We start from the raw sequence: 23,049 nt of genomic DNA, 5'->3' as shown, positions 1-23,049 counted from the left end.
TTGTGGATCGGTGGAGGGAATACTTCGAAGACCTCCTCAATCCCACCAACACGTCTTCCTATGAGGAAGCAGTGCCTGGGGAGTCTGTGGTGGGCTCTCCTATTTCTGGGGCTGAGGTTGCTGAGGTAGTTAAAAAGCTCCTCGGTGGCAAGGCCCCGGGGGTAGATGAGATCCGCCCGGAGTTCCTTAAGGCTCTGGATGCTGTGGGGCTGTCTTGGTTGACAAGACTCTGCAGCATCGCGTGGACATCGGGGGCTGGATTGGCAGACCGGGGTGGTGGTTCCTCTCTTTAAGAAGGGGAACCGGTGGGTGTGTTCTAACTATCGTGGGATCACACTCCTCAGCCTTCCCGGTAAGGTCTATTCAGGTGTACTGGAGAGGAGGCTACGCCGGATAGTCGAACCTCGGATTCAGGAGGAACAGTGTGGTTTTCGTCCTGGTCGTGGAACTGTGGACCAGCTCTATACTCTCGGCAGGGTCCTTGAGGGTGCATGGGAGTTTGCCCAACCAGTCTACATGTGTTTTGTGGACTTGGAGAAGGCATTCGACCGTGTCCTTCGGGAAGTCCTGTGGGGAGTGCTCAGAGAGTACGGGGTATCGGACTGTCTGATTGTGGCATTCCGCTCCCTGTATGATCAGTGCCAGAGCTTGGTCCGCATTGCCGGTAGTAAGTCGGACACGTTTCCAGTGAGGGTTGGACTCCGCCAAGGCTGCCCTTTGTCACCGATTCTGTTCATAACTTTTATGGACAGAATTTCTAGGCGCAGTCAAGGTGTTGAGGGGATCTGGTTTGGTGGCTGCAGGATTAGGTCTCTGCTTTTTGCAGATGATGTGGTCCTGATGGCTTCATCTGGCCAGGATCTTCAGCTCTCGCTGGATCGGTTCGCAGCCGAGTGTGAAGCGACTGTGATGAGAATCAGCACCTCCAAGTCCGAGTCCATGGTTCTCGCCCGGAAAAGGGTGGAGTGCCATCTCCGGGTTGGGGAGGAGATCTTGCCCCACGTGGAGGAGTTCAAGTACCTCGGAGTCTTGTTCACGAGTGAGGGAAGAGTGGATCGTGAGATCGACAGGCGGATCGGTGCGGCGTCTTCAGTAATGCGGACGCTGTATCGATCCGTTGTGGTGAAGAAGGAGCTGAGCCGGAAGGCAAAGCTCTCAATTTACCGGTCGATCTACGTTCCCATCCTCACCTATGGTCATGAGCTTTGGGTTATGACCGAAAGGACAAGATCACGGGTACAAGCGGCTGAAATGATTTTCCTCCGCCGGGTAGCGGGGCTCTCCTTTAGAGATAGGGTGAGAAGCTCTGCCATCCGGGAGGAGCTCAAAGTAAAGCCGCTGCTCCTCCACATCGAGAGGAGCCAGATGAGTTGGTTCGGGCATCTGGTCAGGATGCCACCCGAACGCCTCCCTAGGGAGGTGTTTAGGGCACGTCCGACCGGTAGGAGGCCGCGGGGAAGACCCAGGACACGTTGGGAAGACTTTGTCTCCCGGCTGGCCTGAGAACGCCTCGGGGTCCCACAGGAAGAGCTGGACGAAGTGGCTGGGGAGAGGGAAGTCTGGGCTTCCCTGCTTAGGCTGCTGCCCCCGCGACCCGACCTCGGATAAGCGGAAGAAGATGGATGGATGGATGGATGGATGGATGGATATATATATATTTATATATATATATATATATACAGTCGCGATCAAAAATTTGCATACATTTGTAAAGAACATAATGTCATGGCTGTCTTAAGTGTACAATACTTTCTACAACTCTTATTTTCTTGTGATAGAGTGATTGGAGCACATACTTGTTGGTCACAAAAAACATTAATGAAGTTTGGTTCTTTTATGAATTTATTATGGGTCTACTGAAAATGTGACCCAATCTGCTGGGTCAAAAGTATACAAACAGCAATGTTAATATTTGGTTACATGTCTCTTGGCACGTTTCACTGCAATAAGGTGCTTTTGGTAGCCATCCACAAGCTTCTGGTAGAATTTTTGACCACTCCTCTTGACAAAATTGGTGCAGTTCAGCTAAATGTGTTGGTTTTCTGACATGGACTTGTTTCTTCAGCATTGTCCACACATTTTTCGTCATGACTTTTGGGAAGGTCATTCTAAAACCTTAATTCTAGCCTGATTTAGCCATTCCTTTACCACTTTTGATGTGTGTTTGGGGTCATTGTCCTGTTGAAACACCCAACTGCGCCCAAGACCCAACCTCCGAGCTGATGGTTTTAGGTTGTCCTGAAGAATTTGGAGGTAATCCTCCTTTTTCATTGTCCCATTTAAAACACCAGCTCCATTAGCAGCAAAACAGTCCCAGAGCATAATATTATCACCATCATGCTTGACGGTAGGCTTGGTGTTCCTGGGATTAAAGGCCTCACCTTTTCTCCTCCAAACATATTGCTGGGAATTGTGGCCAAACAGCTTTTTTTTTGTTTCATCTGACCACAGAACTTTCCTCCAGAAGGTCTTATCTTTGTCCATGTGGTGATGTCAGATGAAACAAAAATTGTCAAGAGGAGTGGTCAAAAATTCAACCAGAAGCTTGCCAGAAGCTTGTGGGTGGCTACCAAAAGCGCTTTATTGCAGTGAAACTTGCCAAGGGACATGTAACCAAATATTAACATTGTTGTATGTATACTTTTGACCCAGCAGATTTGCTCACATTTTCAGTAGACCCATAATACATTTATAAAAGAACCAAACTTCATGAATGTTGTTTGTGACCAACAAGTATGTGCTCCAATCACTCTATCACAAAAAAATAAGAGTTGTAGAAATGATTGGAAACTCAAGACAGCCATGACATTATGTTCTTTACAAGTGTATGTAAACTTTTGACCACGACTGTACATAAATGCACTTTCACATAAACAGTCATCGAGCCACGAGATTTCAGGTTACACAAACGTGCACATAGAACTCTGAATAGTCCCAAGGGGATGACTCTTAACGACTTCCAGATGCAAGTTCAGGACAGAGAGCACATCAACACAGACAAAATCTTCTGTTTTGTTGGAGTCAGCACAACTGCTTCTTGAATGAACGAAGTGCTCGCGGACGTGAACAACACGAGGGTTGACATGTTTACTCAGCGGGGGGGGGAGTGCACGTATGGTTAATCACGTAGATAAGGCCAAGGAAAGCAGCAAGTCACACAGAACGGGGTGAGAATCCCCTTTCAAAATGGAGTTCTCTCAAAATGGTCAATTGCGTGGTTTCATGCGATGGTTACGATGTCAAGTAACGCATCTGTGTTTGTCTTTCAGATGTGGCCAACACTTACACTGAGCCCCTCATATTGAGGTCGGATCACCCAGAGAGGTCACAGGGCGAGGACGGCGGCAAATGCAAAAGCGGTAGGAGTATCACGTGTGAGTAAACAGCGCGTTCTCACGCAGACGTTCACACGCAGACGCACAAACGGAGGGAGGCTCGTGAAAGTGGTGTTTCCATTACATATCGCCAGGTCGGATGAGTCACATATCCTGACCTTTTACCAGTAGCCCCGCAGAAAAATCCAGGTTGTCAGCCAAGTAGGTTAAGATCCTGATTTCAGTGCATAAACAGGTTGGATTCCAAATCAGCACACTTCCCTCCTTTGTTCTTCCTTTCTCTTCTCCCAAATGCAAACCAGGTTACCTCGTCAACGCGAGGTAAATGTGACTGCCACCGTGACATGTGCTTCCATTTGTAGGTCTCATTTCATTTTTCACTGTTCGCGGCATGTTATGTTATCAGTCGAATCAATATGAACCCTAATTGGATATTAGATTAAATCAGTTAAACGTCTGATGTCACGTTCCCTTCAGTCAGCCTCTGAACCTCACTCTCTCAACCTTTGTCTGTCTTTCTTACAAGAACATTTTGTACTTTCGAAGGAATTAAGTCACCTTTAAGTCGCTCTGTGTGATATTTGAGCCACACCATTTGTGTTTTAGTTCAACTGCAACAGTGTACAGTGATGGGCAAGCTACTTGGAAAATATAGTAATGTAGTACGCTAAGCTCCAAGTTACTCTCCACTAAATGTAGTTAAGCTACAGGGGAATCTATCTCCGGAGAATTGTAGCAAGCTACACTACAAGCTACACAGCAAAAGTAGTACATCAGAGCTACATGTACCGGTACTGTACATAATGTCATGGCTGTCTTGAGTTTCCAATAATTTCTACAATTTTTTTTTTTTTTTTGTGATAGAGTGATTGGAGCACATACTTGTTGGTCACAAAAACATTCATGAAGTTTGGTTCTTTTATGAATTTATTATGGGTCTACTGAAAATGTGACCCAATCTGCTGGGTCAAAAGTATACATACAGCAATGTTAATATTTGCTTACATGTCTCTTGGCAATTTTCACTGCAATAAGGCGCTTTTGGTAGCCATCCACAAGCTTCTTGCAAGTTTCTGGTTGAATTTTTGACCACTCCTCTTTACAAAATTGGGGCAGTTCAGCTAATTGTGTTGGTTTCTTCAGCATTGTCCACACATTTAAGTCAGGACTTTGGGAAGGCCATTCTACAACCTTAATTCTAGCCTGATTTAGCCATTCCTTTACCTTTTTTGACGTGTGTTTGGTGTCATTGTCCTGTTGGAACACCCAACTGCGCCCAAGACCCAACCTCCGGGCTGATGATTTAAGGTTGTCCTGAAGAATTTGGAGGTAATCCTCCTTTTTCATTGTCCCATTTAAAGCACCAGTTCCATTGGCAGCAAACAGACCGAGAGCATAATACTACCACCACCATGCTTGACGGTAGGTGTGGTGTTCCTGGGATTAAAATCACCTTTTCTCCTCCAAACATATTGCTGGGTATTGTGGCCAAGTATATATGTATATATAAGTACATGTATATAAATGTGTATATATATATATATATATATATATATATATATATATCTACATGTATGTATATATATGTGTATATTAATGTGTGTATATATATATATATATATATATATATATATATATATATATATATATATATATATATATATATATATGTATATGTATATATATACTGTATATGTGTGTCTGTATATATGTATATGTATATATATACTGTATATGTGTGTCTGTATATATGTATATGTATACTGTATATATGTGTCTGAAAATGGATGGATGGAAGTTTGTTATTAGGCCATTTAAGTGTTTTACAGAAAATTAGTAGAGGGTGAAAATAAAAATAATTCTAATCAAAATCATAAAATAAAATCATCATAGAAACAAACATAATTTAAATTCAAATCAAAGAGTGTAGATAACTATTTTTATTCGCCATATGCAGAATTGTATAAACGTGTTTTCAGCCTGGAATTTGAGGCCTGTCTCACATTTTCTGGAAGACTATTACAGATTTATTTTAGTACCATATAACTGGAACACAGTTTCACCATGTTTGGTCCTGACTCTGGGCACCAGCAGGAGACCACTCCTTGAGGTTCTCAGAGCCCGAGATGGTTCATACGGTTCTAACACGTCAGAGATGTACTTTGGCACAAGACCACGAAAAGACTCGTACACAAGCCGAGCTGTATTGAAGTCTATTCTCTGGGCAATAGGAAGCCAGTGCAGTAACCTGAGCACTAGATTAATATGGTCATATTTTTTCCTGGTTCTAGTCAGGACTTGAGCAGCAGCATTTTAGATGTACTGCAGCTGCTTTACAGCTGGTTTCGAGACCTGCTGGAGACCAAGGCATGGATTAGTCTTTCTAAGTCTGATTTAGACATCATTCCTCTGATTTCAAACATGTTATTCTAGGTGGTGAAAAGCTGCTGGTGTTATTGACTTAATGTGTCTGCTAAAGTTCAAGTCTTAGTCCATTATAATAACGAGATGCTAATGGATTTATTCACGTCAAGTCTGACTGAATTCCCTCAGATGGGCCAGTTTTGCGTTCCTTTTTGCTCCTCTTGGCTCTTCTTTGTCGATGTGCACGTGTAAGAAATAGATGGATAAATGTCCACAACACCTGGTCCTCCTTCGTGAGTCATATTGCTATCAAACAACCCCCCCCCCCCCCCCCGTTTCCCTCCCTCATATCAGTCTGACATGTCAGCCAGAGAGACAGTCTCTCACTCTTGTCGTCTGGAGCTCAGCTACGCCTACTGTGTCAAAGCCAAAGGTTGCACAATCACGCTGCCATGACACCACCATTGATGTATATTTGTCTTGCTCCAGTTGGAAATAAGGCAAATGTGAACCCAATAGCTCTACTGTGTCATTTACTCACTTAGGAGGTTGAGTTCCACAGTAATAGCGCCCACAGCTATGGCGCTAAGTCTCTTTTTAATGATTGGCTTCTAAACACTGTGTCAAAAAATGCATACGCTCCACATTGTCTAAGTCTGCTTTTTCTACCGTTCCGCAGCAAATGAGGAGTGGGAGGTTGGAAGTGGAGGTATGAGCCTGTGATTGCGAGCTATGAGCGTTTGTTTCCGGGACTCCGGTGACAGATCACATCCTACCCTTTGGTAATAACTACTTTGTGGCAACTGACTGACCCGCAGCACAGTCGGGGAGCGTACATGTAGGTTAGGGGCAAATGTGTGTGTGTCTCTGTCAGTGGGTTTGCCTCTACCTGTTCCGTCTGCTGTGTTTGTGTGTGTCTATTTTCAGGACTATGATGGTGCCAGTTTCAGTCAAGGTTTCTTTCTTATTTAGTCCGTTGAGTGCTTTTTTTTTATTACATTCCAATAAAATCTATGGAACCTGCTGGGTCCATATGGTGTGCAAAGAGTTTCGCAGAAAGGCTTTGGACCAAATCCAATGCCATGTTCAACACTTCTCACATACTTTCTGCATGAACGACTTATAGTAGGGCTGCACAATTTGGGGAAAAAACCTCATTGCAATTTTTCACTCCAAAATTGCGATTCCATTTTCATCTTCTATACAAAACCCAAAACCAGTGAAGTTGGCACATTGTGTAATTTGTAAATAAGAACAGAATACAATGATTTGCAAATCCTTTTCAACTTATATTCAATTGAATAGACAGCAAAGACAAGATATTTAATGGTCGAACTGAGAAAACATACTTTTTTTTTGCAATTAATCATTAACTTAAAATTTAATGGCAGCAACACATTGAAAACAAAAGTTGGCTCAGGGGTATTTTTACCAATGTGTTACATGGCCTTTCCTTTTAACAATCAGTAAACATTTGGGAACTGAGGAGACCAATTTTTGAAGCTTTTCAGGTGGAATTCTTTCCCATTCTTGCTTGATGTGCAGCTTAAGTTGTTCAACAGTCCGGGGTCTCCGTTGTGGTATTTTAGGCTTCATATTGCCCCACACATTTTCAATGGGAGACAGGTCTGGGCTATAGGCAGGCCAGTACCCGCACTCTTTTAGTATGAAGCCACGCTGTTGTAACATGTGGCTTGGCATTGAATTGCTGAAATAAGCTGGGGCGTCCATGAAAACGGTGCATGGATGGCAAAATATGTTGCTCCAAAACCTGTATGTACCTTTCAGCATTAATGGTGCCTTCACAGATGTATAAGTTACCCATGTCTTGGGCACTAACACACCCCCATACCATCACAGATACTGGCTATTGAACTTTGCGCCTAAAACAATCCGGATGGTTCTTTTCCTCTTTGGCCCGGAGGACACAACATCCACAGTTTCCGAAAACTATTTGAAATGTGGACTCGTCAGACCATAGAACACTTTTCCACTTTGCATCAGTCTATCTTGGAGGGGTTCTGACCCAGCGAAGCCAGCAGCGTTTCTGGGTGTTCTTGATAAATGGCTTTCGCTTTGCATAATAGAGTTTTACCTTACACTTACAGATGTAGCGACCAACTGTAGTTATTGACAGTTGTTTTCTGAAGTGTTCCTGAGCCCATGTGGTGATATCCTTTACACACTAATGTCACTTTTTGATGTAGTACCGCCTGAGGGATAGAAGGTTCGTAATATCATCGCTTACGTGCAGTGATTTCTACAGATTCTCTGACTCTTTTGATGATATTACAGACCTTAAATGGTGAAATCCCTAAATTCCTTGCAATAGCTTGTTGAGAAATGTTGTTCTTAAACTGTTCGACAATTTGCTCACGCATTTGTTCACAAAGTGGTGACCCTCGCCCCAACCTTATTTGTGAATGACTGAGCATTTCATGGAAGCTGCTTTTATACCTAATCATGGCACTCACCTGTTCCCAATTACCGTATTTTCCGCACTATAAGGCGCACCGGATTATTAGCCGCACCTTCTATGAATTACATATTTCATAATTTTGTCCACCAATAAGCCGCCCCGGACTATAAGCCGCGCCTACGCTGCGCTAAAGTGAATGTCAAAAAAACGCTGCGCTAAAGTGAATGTCAAAAAAACAGTCAGATAGTTCAGTCAAACTTTAATAATATATTGAAAACCAGCGTTCTAACAACTCTGTCCCAAAATGTACGCAAATGTGCAATCACAAACATAGTAAAATTCAAAATGGTGTAGAGCAATAGTAACATAATGTTGCTCGAACGTTAATGTCACAACACACAAAATAAACATAGCGCTCACCTTCTGAAGTTATTCTTCATTCGTAAATCCTTCGAATTCTTCGTCTTCGGTGTCCGAATTGAAAAGTTGCGCAAGCGTGGTATCCAAAATGGCCGGTTCCGTCTCGTAGAAGTCATCGGAGTCAGTGTCGCTGTTGTTCTGTGAATCCTGCCTTCCGGAAAGCTCGGACCACAGTTGTGACCGAAATATCTGCCCAAGCATTTACGATCCACTGGCAAATGTTGGCGTATGTCGTCCGAGGCTGTCTGCCCGTCTTAGTGAAGGTGTGTTCGCCTTCGGAGCTGTGTGAAAAAAGCCACCCGGCCTCTTCGCGTAAACTTCCCTTAACCACTCGCTCATCTTTTCTTCATCCATCCATCCCTTCGAGTTAGCTTTTATGATGACGCCGGCTGGAAAGGTCTCTTTTGGCAAGGTCTTCCTTTTGAATATCACCATGAGTGGAAGTTAGCATGGCAAGCTAGAACCACAGTGAAGGATGACTTCTCATTCCCTGTGGAGCGAATATTCACCGTACGTGCTCCCGTTCCACAGTGCGGTTCAGTTGCTGTGAAATACGGTAGTAATCCGTGTGCGGATGGAGAGATTGCGTCTTTTTATGAACCGGATCGCTTAGTAGGAGCCATTTTGTGGTCTTTACAGATGTAAACAGGAAATGAAACGTACGGTGATATCCGCGCGTTTTTTCTTCTTCTTCCGGGGGCGGGTGAAGCGCTTCCTGTTCTATGGGGGCGGGTGAAGCGCTTCCTGTTCTATGGGGGCGGGTGCTTTCCTTGGCGGTTGCTTGCGTAGAAGAAGAAGCGCTTCCTGTTCTACCGGGAAAAAAGATGGCGGCTGTTTACCGAAGTTGCGAGATCGAAACTTTATGAAAATTAATCGTAATAAAGCGCACCGGGTTATAAGGCGCACTGTTAGCTTTTGAGAAAATTTGTGGTTTTTAGGTGCGCCTTATAGTGCGGAAAATACGGTAGCCTGTTCACCTGTGGAATGTTCCAAATAAGTGTTTGATGAGCATTTCTCAACTTTGTCAGTCTTTTTTGTCACTTGTGCCAGTTTTTTTGAAACATGTTGCAGGCATCAAATTCCAAATGAGCTAATATTTGCAAAAAATAACGTTTTCCAGTTCGAACGTTAAGTATCTTGTCTTTGCAGTCTATTCAATTGAATATAGGTTGAAAAGGATTTGCAAATCATTGTATTTTGTTTTTATTTACGATTTACACGACGTGCCAACTTCACTGGTTTTGGAGTTTACACATAAAATGCATGAACATGGGAAAATAATTAAAACATTGATCAGCAAACAATACTTTGATCCCAGCTAATTTGTAATGGTTTATTAAAAATTCTCTGAATTGCCAATTCAATGTTAACCATAAACCAAGCAGATATATATATGTTGTGAAATTAGTTATTTACACAGAAATATTTTTTAAATGTTTATTTACATACTGGAATTGTTTCCAAACGGTGTTTGTCACACGGCATTAAAACAGCTGACCAAACAAAACAGAAGTCATCGTCATGGACCAACCTCACTGTGTTCAGTTAATTCTACAGTTAAATAAGTGACAGTTAAATAAGCGACAGTTAAATAAGCGCAGTCAGGTGCTGAGAGAGATGCACAGAGTGAGACCTCTTTCTGCCTGTTTGAAGCGAGAGACAAACAAACGTGATGCTCAACAATTCTCAATTTGGCCAACATGTCCGTCACTCAAATGCCAGTGACGGATAGAAAACTAAACAAAAACTTCAGCCTTTTGCGATCATATATCGCACTAATTACAACTTCAATGTCAACTTGATGTTGATTACGGTATTTTCCGGACTAAAGAGCCGCACCCACAAAATTTTAGAAGAAGAAAATATTTTTCCACAAATTAGCCGCACCGGACTATAAGCTGCATATATAAATGTCGTGAAATTAGTTATTTACACAGAACAATTTTTAAATGTTTATTTACACACCTTAATTATTTCCAAACGGTGTCTGTAACACGGCAGTAAAACGGCTGATCAAACAAAACAGAAGTCATCGTCATGGACCCACCTCACTGCGTTCAGTTAATTGTACTGTTAAATCAGCGTGCTCAGGTGCTGAGAGAGATGCACAGAGTGAGACCTCTTTCTGCCTGCCGAGAGACGAACAAACGTGATGCTCAACAATTCTCAATTTGGCCAACATGTCCGTCACTCAAATCATATATCGCACTTAAAACTTCAATGTCAACTCGATGTTGATTACCGTATTTTCCGGACTTTAGAGCGCACCGGCATATAAGCCGCACACACAAAATTTTAGAAGAAGAAAATATTTTTCCACAAATGAGCCGCACCGGACTGTAAGCCGCATATATATATATACGTTGTGAAATGACTTATATACACAGAAATATTTTGTAAATTTTTATTTACATACCTTAATTGTTTCCAAACGGTGTCTGTAACACGGCAGTAAAACGGCTGATCAAACAAAACCGAAGTCATCGTCATGGCCCCACGAGCTGCGCAAGCCAGCTCCCCAATTAGCTAAACAGACTCCATAACTGACGTTTTGGTGAAACAATACAAAAAGAATGCCATTGTAAGTTAATAATACTAACACAGACACTCGTAGCATATTAGCTAATGCTAATGATGCCAGCTTCCTAATATTTAGATAGCATGTACAAATATGCATGAAAACACTCCTACATACATCACATATGGGACGCTTTAGTAAGTAAGAATTGTTTTAGTCAAATTGTAGCATTTCCAAACATTGCTTGGAATGATGAATGAAGAATGTTTTTGAAACGCTACGGACGGTTTTACTTCAGGTCCAGGGCACTAAAACAGGAAGTACATTTTTGCCTGCAGTGAGCGAATTTGTCCAAAAGGATGACGCCACAACACAAACAATAACACTCATTTTCAGTGTTTCTGCTTGTGTTTAACGGAAACTATTGATCACAAAACATTATGGCTGTTAGCGAAGAAAAATCCATAAATCAGCTGCACCGTTTTATAAGCTGCTGCCATCACACGCTTAAATAAGGCTATCACATGGTGGTTTTATTTATTTATGCCATTACAGAAGACTATGGCCCACCAAAAAAGGGGGGCCAACGGGGATGTGGGGCATTGTTTTATGACCGGAAGTGAGGGGGGGGTTTATGATCCCCCAAGAAGTGGGTGTGAGGAATCATAAATCATTATGACTTAAGGACTACAACAAAGATGGCAGACAGCTTAAAAAAAACCTACACAATTAAAGTGACGCATACTTCCTGTTTCCGGTTTAGGCCATGCCCACTCCCTGGGGTCATAAAACAAACCCCTGCTGGCCCCCTTTTTTAGGGGGTCTGTGGAAGCCACGCCCACTTCCTGGTGGGGTCATAAACCCCCCTCACTTCCGGTCATAACCCCCCACCCCCAACCGCTGCTGGCCCTCTTTTTCCTTTTTTGGTGGGCCATAATCTTCTCATAGCACTTTAATCACAGTGATTTTATTGGTTTATTTGGTATTATATTTTATTGTTCTACAGTGTGCCTGTATACTGGTGATTTTTATGTTTTATATGATTTGTGTTTGCTTGCTTCATTCTGTCTTGATGCTGTATTACAAATGTCCGCACATTTTTTACCTCCGGATACCATTAAAGAGACCTTGACCTTGACCGCTTTGTAAGCCGCAGGGTTCAAAGTGTAGGAAAAAAGTAGCGACTTATAAATATATATATATATATATATATATATATATATATATATATATATATATATATATATATATATATATATATATGTATGTGTGGGAAGAAAAAAAAATCACAAGACTATTTCATCTCTACAGGCCTGTTTCATGAGGGGGGGTACCCTCAATCATCAGGAGAATCTCCTGATGATTGAGGGTACCCCCCCTCATGAAACAGGCCTGTAGAGATGAAATAGTCTTGTGATTTTTTTTTTTTCCCACACATACATATATTGCGCTCTACTACGGTATCGAGCACTATTTTTTGGATAACCTTATTAAGACATATATATATATATATATATATATATTTATATATATATATACAGTATATATATATACATGCATTTAATGTGCTCCATGTTATTTGTGTGAAGAAAACACACAACAGAAGATTTGTCAACACTGACGTGTCTCGCTGTGATGACATGACAACCATAGTGTGTCTGGCCTGAGACCATGAGTGTGGGTCAGACCTCCTCGTTAACGATGTCATGAACATGAACGACTTGCTTGGACGTCACACTCGCAGCACGAAGCTCGGCTTTAACGGTGCAGGCTCATCAGGAAATAACAGCTCTAGTAACTTACGTAGAGGCGCACAGTCGTGTTGATGACGCAAGACCAACATAAAAAGTAGTGTTTTTCCTTTAGGGGGTTGATTGTGGTCGCTCCTTGACCCATGCTGTACTTTAACGAGAAAACAGATTGTTTCTTTCTCACAAACAGATGGCTCAGCATCTACGGCGTCAGTAACAAAAATAACGACATACGTGGTATTTATTCGATGCATCGTGTCATCGCGTGGCATACAATGTGTCCTGGGAGGGAAATTTAGCGGCACGGTGACATTTCCTGTTAAAGGCCAGCCACAGTGCTGAAACTCCACTCAAGGACTACTTCAGTTGCTACAACTCATTACAGATTCTGCAATTTTCCTAGATCCTGACGCATTCCTGACTCTGTTGCAGATTGAAGGACATTGTACATAGAAGGGTTTTAAATGGTTTATCATCTTATTTTGTAAGTGTTCCTCAAATTGTTGCCTCAAATAGAATGCAAAAAGTAACTATATATATATATATATATATATATATACCATATTTTCCGCACTATAAGGCGCACCTAAAAACCTCCAATTTCGTCAAAAGCTGACAGTGCGCCTTATAATCCGGTGCGCCTTATATATGGACAACTATTGAGCCACAACAAACTTCATTTTCATAAAGTTTAGGTCTCGCAACTACGGTAAACAGCCGCCATCTTTTTTCCCAGCTGCCCCCGTAGAAGAAGATGAAGCGCGCGGTGCATGCTGGGATATATGACGTTTCATTTCCATTTGTGTGTTTATGTAAAGACCCCAAAATGGCTCCTATTAAGTGTGTTGTCTGTCTAATTATAAATAATGCAGACGAGGCGTGTTGGCTGAGTTCTCAACGTTTACTCACAGCGTGTTCATAACCACATTCTAACTGCCGGCATGGCTACATACAACAACGCTTCTCAGGGCTACCGCGCATGCTCGTCACTCCCGTTGCATGCTGGGTAGTGTAGTTATTATATTCGCTAGCTCATAACATCACATTAAGAGACACGCTTACGCACTTAATTCAATACTCGCCGTCATTCCGGGTGGATTGACAAAAGAACTCCAGCCGCTAGATATTGGCGTCAACAGGGCATTAGAAGCTAGACTGCTAACTGCGTGGGAACAGTGGATGACAGAAGGCGAACACACGTGACGTTCACCAAGATGGAGACAGCGCCGGACGACATACGCCACTATTTGCCAGTGGATCGTAAATGCCTGGGCTGATTCAGTCTCAACTGTGGTCCGAGCTTTCAGGAAGGCAGGAATTGTCACTGAACTGCTAGACGACTTCGACGAGACGGAGCCAGGCATGTTGGATGGCGTATTCGCTCAACTGTTTAATTCGGACACTGAAGAAGAAGAATTCGAGGGATTCGTGGATGAGGAATAACTTCATAAAGTGAGCTTTACGTGTTTATTTTGTGTGTTGTGTCGTGTGACATTAAGGTTTTAGCAACGTTGAGTTATTGATATATTGTTATTGCTCTGCACTATTTCGTGTGTTACTATATTGTGATTGCACTAACGTTTGATTACCGTAACACGAGTAAATCAGCTGTTTATTAATTTTAGGAGTGAACAGAGTTGTCAGAACGCTGGTTGGTAATCTATTAATACAGTTTGACTGACCTATCTGACTGTTTTGTTGACATTCCCTTTTGCGCAGTTCCATCTAATGGATGCATAGGTGCGCCTTATAATCCGGTGCGCCTTATATATGAACAAAGTTTTGAAATATGCCATTCATTGAAGGTGCGCCTTATAATCCGGTACGCCTTATAGTGCGGACAATACGGTATATATATATATATATATATATATATATATATATATATATATATATATATATATATTGCCAAAAGTATTTGGCCACCCATCCAAATGATCAGAATCAGGTGTCCTAATCACTTGGCCCGGCCACAGGTGTATAAAATCAAGCACTTAGGCATGGAGACTGTTTCTACAAACATTTGTGAAAGAATGGGCCGCTCTCAGTAGTTTCCAGCGTGGAACTGTCATAGGATGCCACCTCTGCAACAAATCCAGTCGTGAAATTTCTTCGCTCCTAAATATTCCAAAGTCAACTGTCGGCTTCATTATAAGAAAATGAAGAGTTTGGGAACAACAGCAACTCAGCCACGGAGCGTCGGATGCAGTGGTGTAAAGCACGTCGCCACTGGACTCCAGAGCAGTGGAGACGCCTTCTCTGGAGTGATGAATCACACTTTTCTATCTGGGAATCTGATGGACGAGTCTGGGTTTGGAGGTTGCCAGGAGAACGCTACATTTCGGACTGCATTGTGTCAAGTGTGAAATTTGGTGGAGGAGGAATTATGGTGTGGGGTTGTTTTTCAGGAGTTGGGCTTGGCCCCTTAGTTCCAGTGAAAGGAACTTTGAATGCTCCAGGATACCAAAACATTTTGGACAATTCCATGCTCCCAACCTTGTGGGAACAGTTTGGAGCAGGCACCTTCCTCTTCCAACATGACTGTGCACCAGTGCACAAAGCAAGGTCCATAAAGACATGGATGACAGAGTCTGGTGTGGATGAACTTGACTGGCCTGCACAGAGTCCTGACCTGAACCCGATAGAACACATTTGGGATGAATTAGAACGGGGACTGAGAGCCAGGCCTTCTCCACCAACATCAGTGTGTGACCTCACCAATGCGCTTTTGGAAGAATGGTGGAAAATTCCTATAAACACTCCGCAACCTTGTGGACAGCCTTCCCAGAAGAGGCTGTAAAAGCTGCAAAACGTGGACCGACATCGTTTTGAACCCTATGGGTTAGGAATGGTTTGGCACTTCAAGTTCATATGTGAGTCAAGGCAGGTGGCCAAATACTTTTGGCAATATGTGTATATATATATATATATATATATATATATATATATATATATATATATATATATATATATATATATATATATATATATATATATATATATGTGTGTGTGTATTTAATTATTTTGACTATTGCCCTTACATCATAATTTAAATTTAGCATGAATATGCATTTTTTTCAATTCTAGTATAAAAATGTTAAATAATTGAAATAAAATATTTTGGTTTTCCCCAAGTAGATGATCTTTTTTAAAGATTCTGAAACATCCCGAGGACGCTTATTTTAAGAATTGCAAGTTGAATAGGTCAGCACGGTGGAAGAAGGGTTAGTGCATCTGCCTCACAATACGAAGGTCCTGAGTAGTCTTGGGTTCAATCCCGGGCTCGGGATCTTTCTGTGTGGAGTTTGCATGTTCTCCCCGTGACTGCGTGGGTTCCCTCCGGGTACTCCGGCTTCCTCCCACCTCCAAAGACATGCACCTGGGGATAAGTTGATTGGCAACACTAAATTGGCCCTAGTGTGTGGATGTGATTGTGAATGTTGTCTGTTATTCTGTGTTGGCCCTGCGATGAGGTGGCGACTTGTCCAGGGTGTACCCCGCCTTCCGCCCGATTGTAGCTGAGATAGGCTCCAGCACCCCCCGCGACCCCAAAAGGGAATAAGCGGTAGAAAATGGATGGATGGATGGGCAAGTTGAATAATGCTTGTTTTGAGAATTGAGTTTGAGTTTGAGTTTGAGTTTATTTCGAACATGCAAGCATACAACATGATACATCACAATTTCCAGTTTCTCTTTTCAACATGTTTCAAAAGGAGTAGGAAGAAGCAGAGCTTATTTAATCCTACCCCTTTTCTTTTACATAACAGTTGCTAAAACTTTTGTTCACTTAATGTTCTCAATTTATTCACAATATACTCCATAAGTAATCACAATAAAAAATAAATAAATAAATAATAATTGGTGAAGTAAGTCATATTTCATATGATGAGATAAGTAAGATTATTTTGAGAATTAAAGAATGGATGGATGAAATACATTCAGAATGTTTATCATGGTTCTTGTTCTTTGTACTTTGTAAACACTTTAAGTTTGAAGAGTTTCTTGAAGTGGATCATATTAGTACATTGTTTGATTGCTTTGCTTAATCCATTCCATAATTTAATTCCACATACTGATATACTGAAGGTCTTAAGTGTTGTATGTGCATACAAATGTTTTAAATTACATTTTTCTCTAAGATTATGTTTCTCCTCTTTTTTTGAGAAGAATTGCTTTATATTCTTGGGTAGCAGGTTATAGTTTGCTTTGTGTATAATTTTTGTATAATTTTAGCTGTTTGCAAATTCACTATGTCATGGAATTTCAGTATTTTTTATTCAATAAATAAAGGATTTGTATGTTCTCTATATCCAACATTATGTATTATTCTAACTGATCTTTTTTGTAACACCGTTAGTGAATGAAATGCACTTTTGTAGTTATTTCCCCATATTTCTACACAGTAACTCAGATATGGTAACACTAGTGAGCAGTAGAGAATATGAAGTGATTTTTGGTCTAGAACATGTTTTGGTTTATTCATTATTGACGTGTATTTCTATTCCGTCTATTTGTATTTGTGTTTGACTTTCTCTTCTACTGTTACCAAATAGCATTATTTTAGTTTTACTGATATTCAACGATAGTCTGTTTTTGTCAAACCATCTTTTTGATTTGTTAATTTCTTCTGTTATTATTTGTATTATCTTCTGTGTTCTTTCCTGAACAAAACGCTGTTGTATCATCCGCAAATAATACTAACTTTAAATCTTTTGTAACTTTACAAATGTCATTTATATAGAGATTGAATAATTTAGGTCCTAGTATTGATCCCTGAGGTACACCACATGATATATTTAGCGTTGTAGATGTGTGTTCGCCTAGCTTCACGTATTGTTTCCTATTTGTTAGATAACTTCTTATCCAGTTTAAGACTAACCCTCTGATGCCATATTGTTCTAGTTTTTTGATTAAAATATTGTGATTAATTGTGTCAAATGCTTTGGTTAGATCCATAAACACTGCTGCCGCACATTTTTTACTATCTATTGCGTTGATCATTTATTCTGTAATTTCAATTAAAGCCATTGAAGTTGAAACATTAGCTCTGTATCCATACTGGTTCTCTTCGAGTATTCTATTTTTGTTTGTGAAACTCTCTAATCTGTTATTGAACAGTTTTTCAATGATTTTAGAAAATTGTGGAAGTAAAGAAACAGGTTTATAATTTGTAAATTGGTGTTTTTCTCCAGTCTTATAAATTGGTGCAACTTTAGCTATTTTCATTTTGTTTGGAAATTTACCTGTTTGAAATGATAGGTTACTAATATACATTAATGGTCCTGAGATCTCTTCAATAACCTTTTTTATCGTTTCCATATCAATTCAGTTACAATCAGTTGAAGTGTTAGATTTACATGTTTTCACAATTGTAACTATTTCCTCCTGTGTCACATTACTGAGGAACATAGAGTTGGGATTTCGCTCTATGGTATCATTATAGTCCTCAATTGAAACTGGGTCTGGAATCCTTTCTTCCAATTTTGGTCCAATATTTAACAAAATAATTATTGAAGCTTTCAACTACTTCTTTTATGTTGTCATTCTTTTTATTACCGTCTAAGAAGTATTGGGGGTAATCCCTCTTAGTGCCATTTTTAATAATGCTATTGAGGATGCCCCATGTTGCACTCATATTGTTTTTGTTCCTGTCCAATAATTCACTGTAATATTATTTTCTACATAATCGTAGTATGTATGTTAACTTGTTTATATACTTTTTGTACTTAATTTCTGCCTCTGTAGTTCTTTGTGCTATAAATTTTCTATATAGTGTATTCTTCTTCTTACAAGCATTGTTTACTCCTTTTGTCATCCATGTTTGATTATTCTTTCTCTGCTTTCTACTGAGTTGTTTCCATGGACAATTTTTGTCATAAACTATTATGAACTTGTTCAAGAAATGTTCATATGCTTCATCAACCTCTTTTTCATTGTACACATTGTCCCAATCTTGCTTCTTGTTCTTCTTGTAGTTTCCATCATATATTGTAAAAACTGGCAGATGATCACTAACGTCAGTTATAAGTAGACCACTTGTAGTGTTATTATCAAAATCATTGGTAAAAATATAATCAATAAGCGTGGTACAGTGTCCCGTGATTCTGCTTGGCTTTGTGATTTTAGGATATAAACTGATGCTGTACATTGTATCAATAAAGTCATCAATAGACTTTTGCTTGTTAGGGTTCAATAAGTCAATATTAAAGTCACCGCATAAGAAAATTATTTTTTGACCATTGTCCATGTAATTTGCCTTGATCCATTCTTCAAATGTTTCTATACTTAAATTAGGTGATCGATATATACAACTGATGAATATGTTTTTTCTTTTTTCCTGACATATTTCAATGGTTATACATTCTAAGATATTAAATACATAATAATAAAATACATACCGCATATTTTGCACTGTAGAGCACACCGGAATATAAGCCGCACCCACTACATTTTTTCGATTTTTTTTCTTCCGTATATAAGCTGCAGATATATACATTGTGAAATGAGTTATTTACACAGTAAAATTTTGTAAATGTTTATTTACATACCTTAATTGTGTCTGTAACACGGCAGTAAAACGGTTGATCAAACAAAACAGAAATCACCGTCATGGGCCCACTAGCTGCGGAAACTAGCTCTCCAATCAGCTAAACAGACTCAATAACTCCACGGTGACATTTTGTTGAATTTACTGAGGAATTTGTGAAACTGAAACAATACAAAAAGAATGCCATTGTACAAACCCAAAAACCAGTGAAGTTGGCATGTTGTGTAAATCGTAAATAAAAACAAACTACAATGATTTGCAAATGCTTTTATGTTCAATTAAATAGACTGCAAAGACAATATATTTAATGTTGGAACTGGAAAACTTTGTTATTTTTTGCAAATATTAGCTCATTTGGAATTTGATGCTTGCAACGTGTTTCAAAAAAGCTGGCACAAGTGGCAAAAAAGACTGAGAAAGTTGAGAAATGCTCATCAAACATTTATTTGGAAAATCCCACGGGTGGACAAGGTAATTAGGAACAGGTGGGTGGGTGTAGGGATGGGCGATATATCGATATACTCGATATATCGCGGGTTTGTCCCTGTGCGATACAGAAAATGACTATATCGTGATATTCGAGTATACGTTCTCACACAGTTGCTTTTAGCTGCAGGCATTACACTACAGGCGTTCCTCACTCTTTGTTGTCTCTCCCTCTCACAGAGACATAAAACAAGCGCACCTTCTTACATACGTCACATACGTATACGCCCTCGCGGAGCAGAGAGGTAGCGGCATGGGTAACGTTAGCTGTGGTGCAAGTGGTAATACGAGAGAAAGAAGGTGCGAATCTGGTAACAAATGAAGGATGAATTAATTCCCAAGAAAAACAGCAGGGGGTCCATTGTCTGGCGGTGGTTTGGCTTCAAGTGGGAATATGTCGAACAGACAACCGTAATTTGTCAAATGTGTGGCAAAAGCGTTGCTACAAAAAGTAGCATTACTGCTAATATGTAGCATCATTTGAAAAGTCACCCGCTAGAGAATGAATAGTGCTTACTCCGCATGTCAACATCTCCGTTCCGTGCCACACCAACAAAATGCAGAAGCAACCATATCCACATCAACACCATATGAAAAAAATAGTCAACAACAGAAGGAGATAACGTCCGCAGGAACCTACCACATAGCGAAGGACGTACACTATTTGATTTCCTATTATGCAGCTCATTTTTATTTGGCAGTTATTGAAATGTCTTGTGTGACATCATGCACAAAAGTGCACTTTATTTGTCTTAAACTATTGTAGTGGCGTTCTGTACAAAAAGTGCACTTTAATTTAGTGTTGTTTTGATATGTCATCTTAGTGACATCATGCACAAAAGTGCACTCATAGCTTGTTTTAAAATGTCTCTGACAATCTCGCACTTTCTGTTTTGAAATGACATGAATGTTTGTGCCACTGCTTAATAACTGTTTAATAAATATTGTTTTGGTAAATTGACTTAGTTGTGATTTCCCTCTCTGCATGAAAGTTTAAAAGTAGCATATATGAATGCAGTATGAAGAAGAATGTTTTAATGTAGATACATAGAATCATCATACTGCTGTGATTATATGCATCAAGTGTTCATTCAAGGCTAAGGCAAAATATCGAGATATATATCGTGTATCGTGACATGGCCTAAAAATATCCAGATATTAATAAAAGGCCATACCGCCCAGCCCTAGGTGGGTGCCATAATTGGGTATAAAAGCAGATTCCATGAAATGCTCAGTCATTCACAAACAAGGATGGTGCGAGGGTCACCACTTTGTGAAGAAATGCGTGAGCAAATTGTCGAACAGTTTAAGAACAACAGTTCTCAACGAGCTATTGCAAGGAATTTAGGGATTTCACCATCTACGATCTGTAATATCATCAAAAAATTCAGAGAATCTGGAGAAATCACTGCACGGTGACCTCGGATCTCTCAGGCAGTACTACATCAAAAAGCGACATCAGTATGTAAATGATATCACCACATGGGCTCAGGAACACTTCAGAAAACTACTGTCAGTAACTACAGTTGGTCGCTACTTCTTTAAGTGCAAGTTAAAACTCTACTATGCAAAGCCAAAGCCATTCATCAACAACACCCAGAAACAAGCTCAACTAAGATGGACTGATGCAAAGTGTAAAAGGTAAAAGTGTTCTGTGGTCTGACAAGTCAACATTTCAAATAGTTTTTGGAAACTGTGGACGTCGTGTCCTCCAAAACAAAGGGGAAAAGAACCATCTGGATTGTTCTTGCCGCAAAGTTGAAAAGCCAGCATCTGTGATGGTATGGGGGTGTATTAGTGCCCAAGGCATGGGTAACTTACACATTTGTGAAGGCACCATTAATGCTGAAAGGTACATACAGGTTTTGGAGCAACATATGTTGCCATCCATACAACGTTATCATGGACGCCCCTGCTTATTTCAGCAAGACAATGCCAAGCCACGTGTTACAACAGCGTGGCTTTATAGTAAAAGAGTGTGGGTACCAGACTGGCCTGCCTGTAGTCCAGACCTGTCTCCCATTGAAAATGTGTGGCGCAATATGAAGCGTAAAATACCACAACGGAGACCCCGGACTGTTGAACAACTTAAACTGTACATCAAGCAAGAATGGGAAAGAATTCCACCTGAAAAGCTTCAAAAATGTGTCTCCTCAGTTCCCAAACGTTTACTGAGTTTTGTTAAAAGGAAAGGCCAAGTAACACTGTGGTAAAAATGCACCTGTGCCAACTTTTTTGCAATGTGTTGCTGCCATTAAATTCTAAGTTAATGATTATTTGCAAAAAAAAATATGTTTCTCAGTTCCAACATGAAATATCTTGTCTTTGCAGTCTATTCAATTGAATATAAGTTGAAAAGGATTTGCAAATCATTGTATTCTGTTTTTATTTACCAATTACACTACGTGACAACTTCACTGATTTTGGGTTTTGTTCTTTGATTCGTGTTTTTTTTCTGACCTTTTGGAACAGATTACAGCCGAAAACCGAGACACCCCAGTACTATTTTTTACCTCTGATCCAACAAAATGCATCTTGGGGGATTAAAAAAAAGAACTGGAATGATTAAAACGGACCACACGTATAGCACATTCACACTAGCACCCTTTAATCAGTTTTAATTGAAGTTTGTTTAGCATGTGTGCGGTTTGCATGTCATTGCGTGAAGGAGCATAATTTGCTCTCCTCGCTGAAAGTGTGAAAGCGTTCCTTAAGATATGTGCGACAAGGAAAGGTTGTGTTTGGTGGGTCCATATTGCAGCCCGTGAAAAATGCTGCTGTGCGTCATGTTGCGCTTCGTGCCCGACGTCTTCTTACTTTTGGATACAATACATGCCAAATACTCCCCCTCTCATGTTTGCACACTATTTCCATTTGCTTGTCAAGTGGCATTCACTCAAGTGGGTCAAATATTACAAAAAAAACCACTGTCGTTGCTGTGTTGAAATGCAACACAAGAAACGCTTTCCAGAAAATGGACTTATTTGGATAATGGTTGCTCTTTTGCGGCAGCTAATATCAGCCTTAAAGTGCGCTTGGCCATCTACAAAATACAGAACGCTAATACCTCTGCACATCTGTGGTTTTCTTGGATTGGAAATGACTCCACCGTCCAACATGTGCAGGCATGAATGCGTCAGTCAACCGGCGCTCACGTCATATTTAACTGTGAATACTTCAACAAGTTGTCAGGAATACGACTGTCCAAC

The 23,049-nt window shown here is 40.4% G+C and overlaps 1 protein-coding gene across 1 annotated transcript in view; it reads left to right on the top strand.

Annotated features, from left to right (window-relative positions):
- mdfi (MyoD family inhibitor) overlaps positions 1-23,049 on the top strand; it is a 108,245-nt gene that overhangs the window by 60,409 nt on the left and 24,787 nt on the right. Inside the window, exon 3 of the mRNA XM_061985416.1 lies at positions 3,270-3,374. Within this exon, the coding sequence (XP_061841400.1) occupies positions 3,270-3,374 (105 nt within the window). The remainder of the gene's footprint in view (positions 1-3,269; positions 3,375-23,049) is intronic.

This window comes from Nerophis lumbriciformis, linkage group LG23, assembly GCF_033978685.3.
Source record: "Nerophis lumbriciformis linkage group LG23, RoL_Nlum_v2.1, whole genome shotgun sequence".
NCBI lineage: Eukaryota > Metazoa > Chordata > Actinopteri > Syngnathiformes > Syngnathidae > Nerophis > Nerophis lumbriciformis.
The sequence above is the reverse complement of the archived record's forward strand: the minus strand, read 5'-3'. Positions and strand labels throughout refer to the sequence as shown.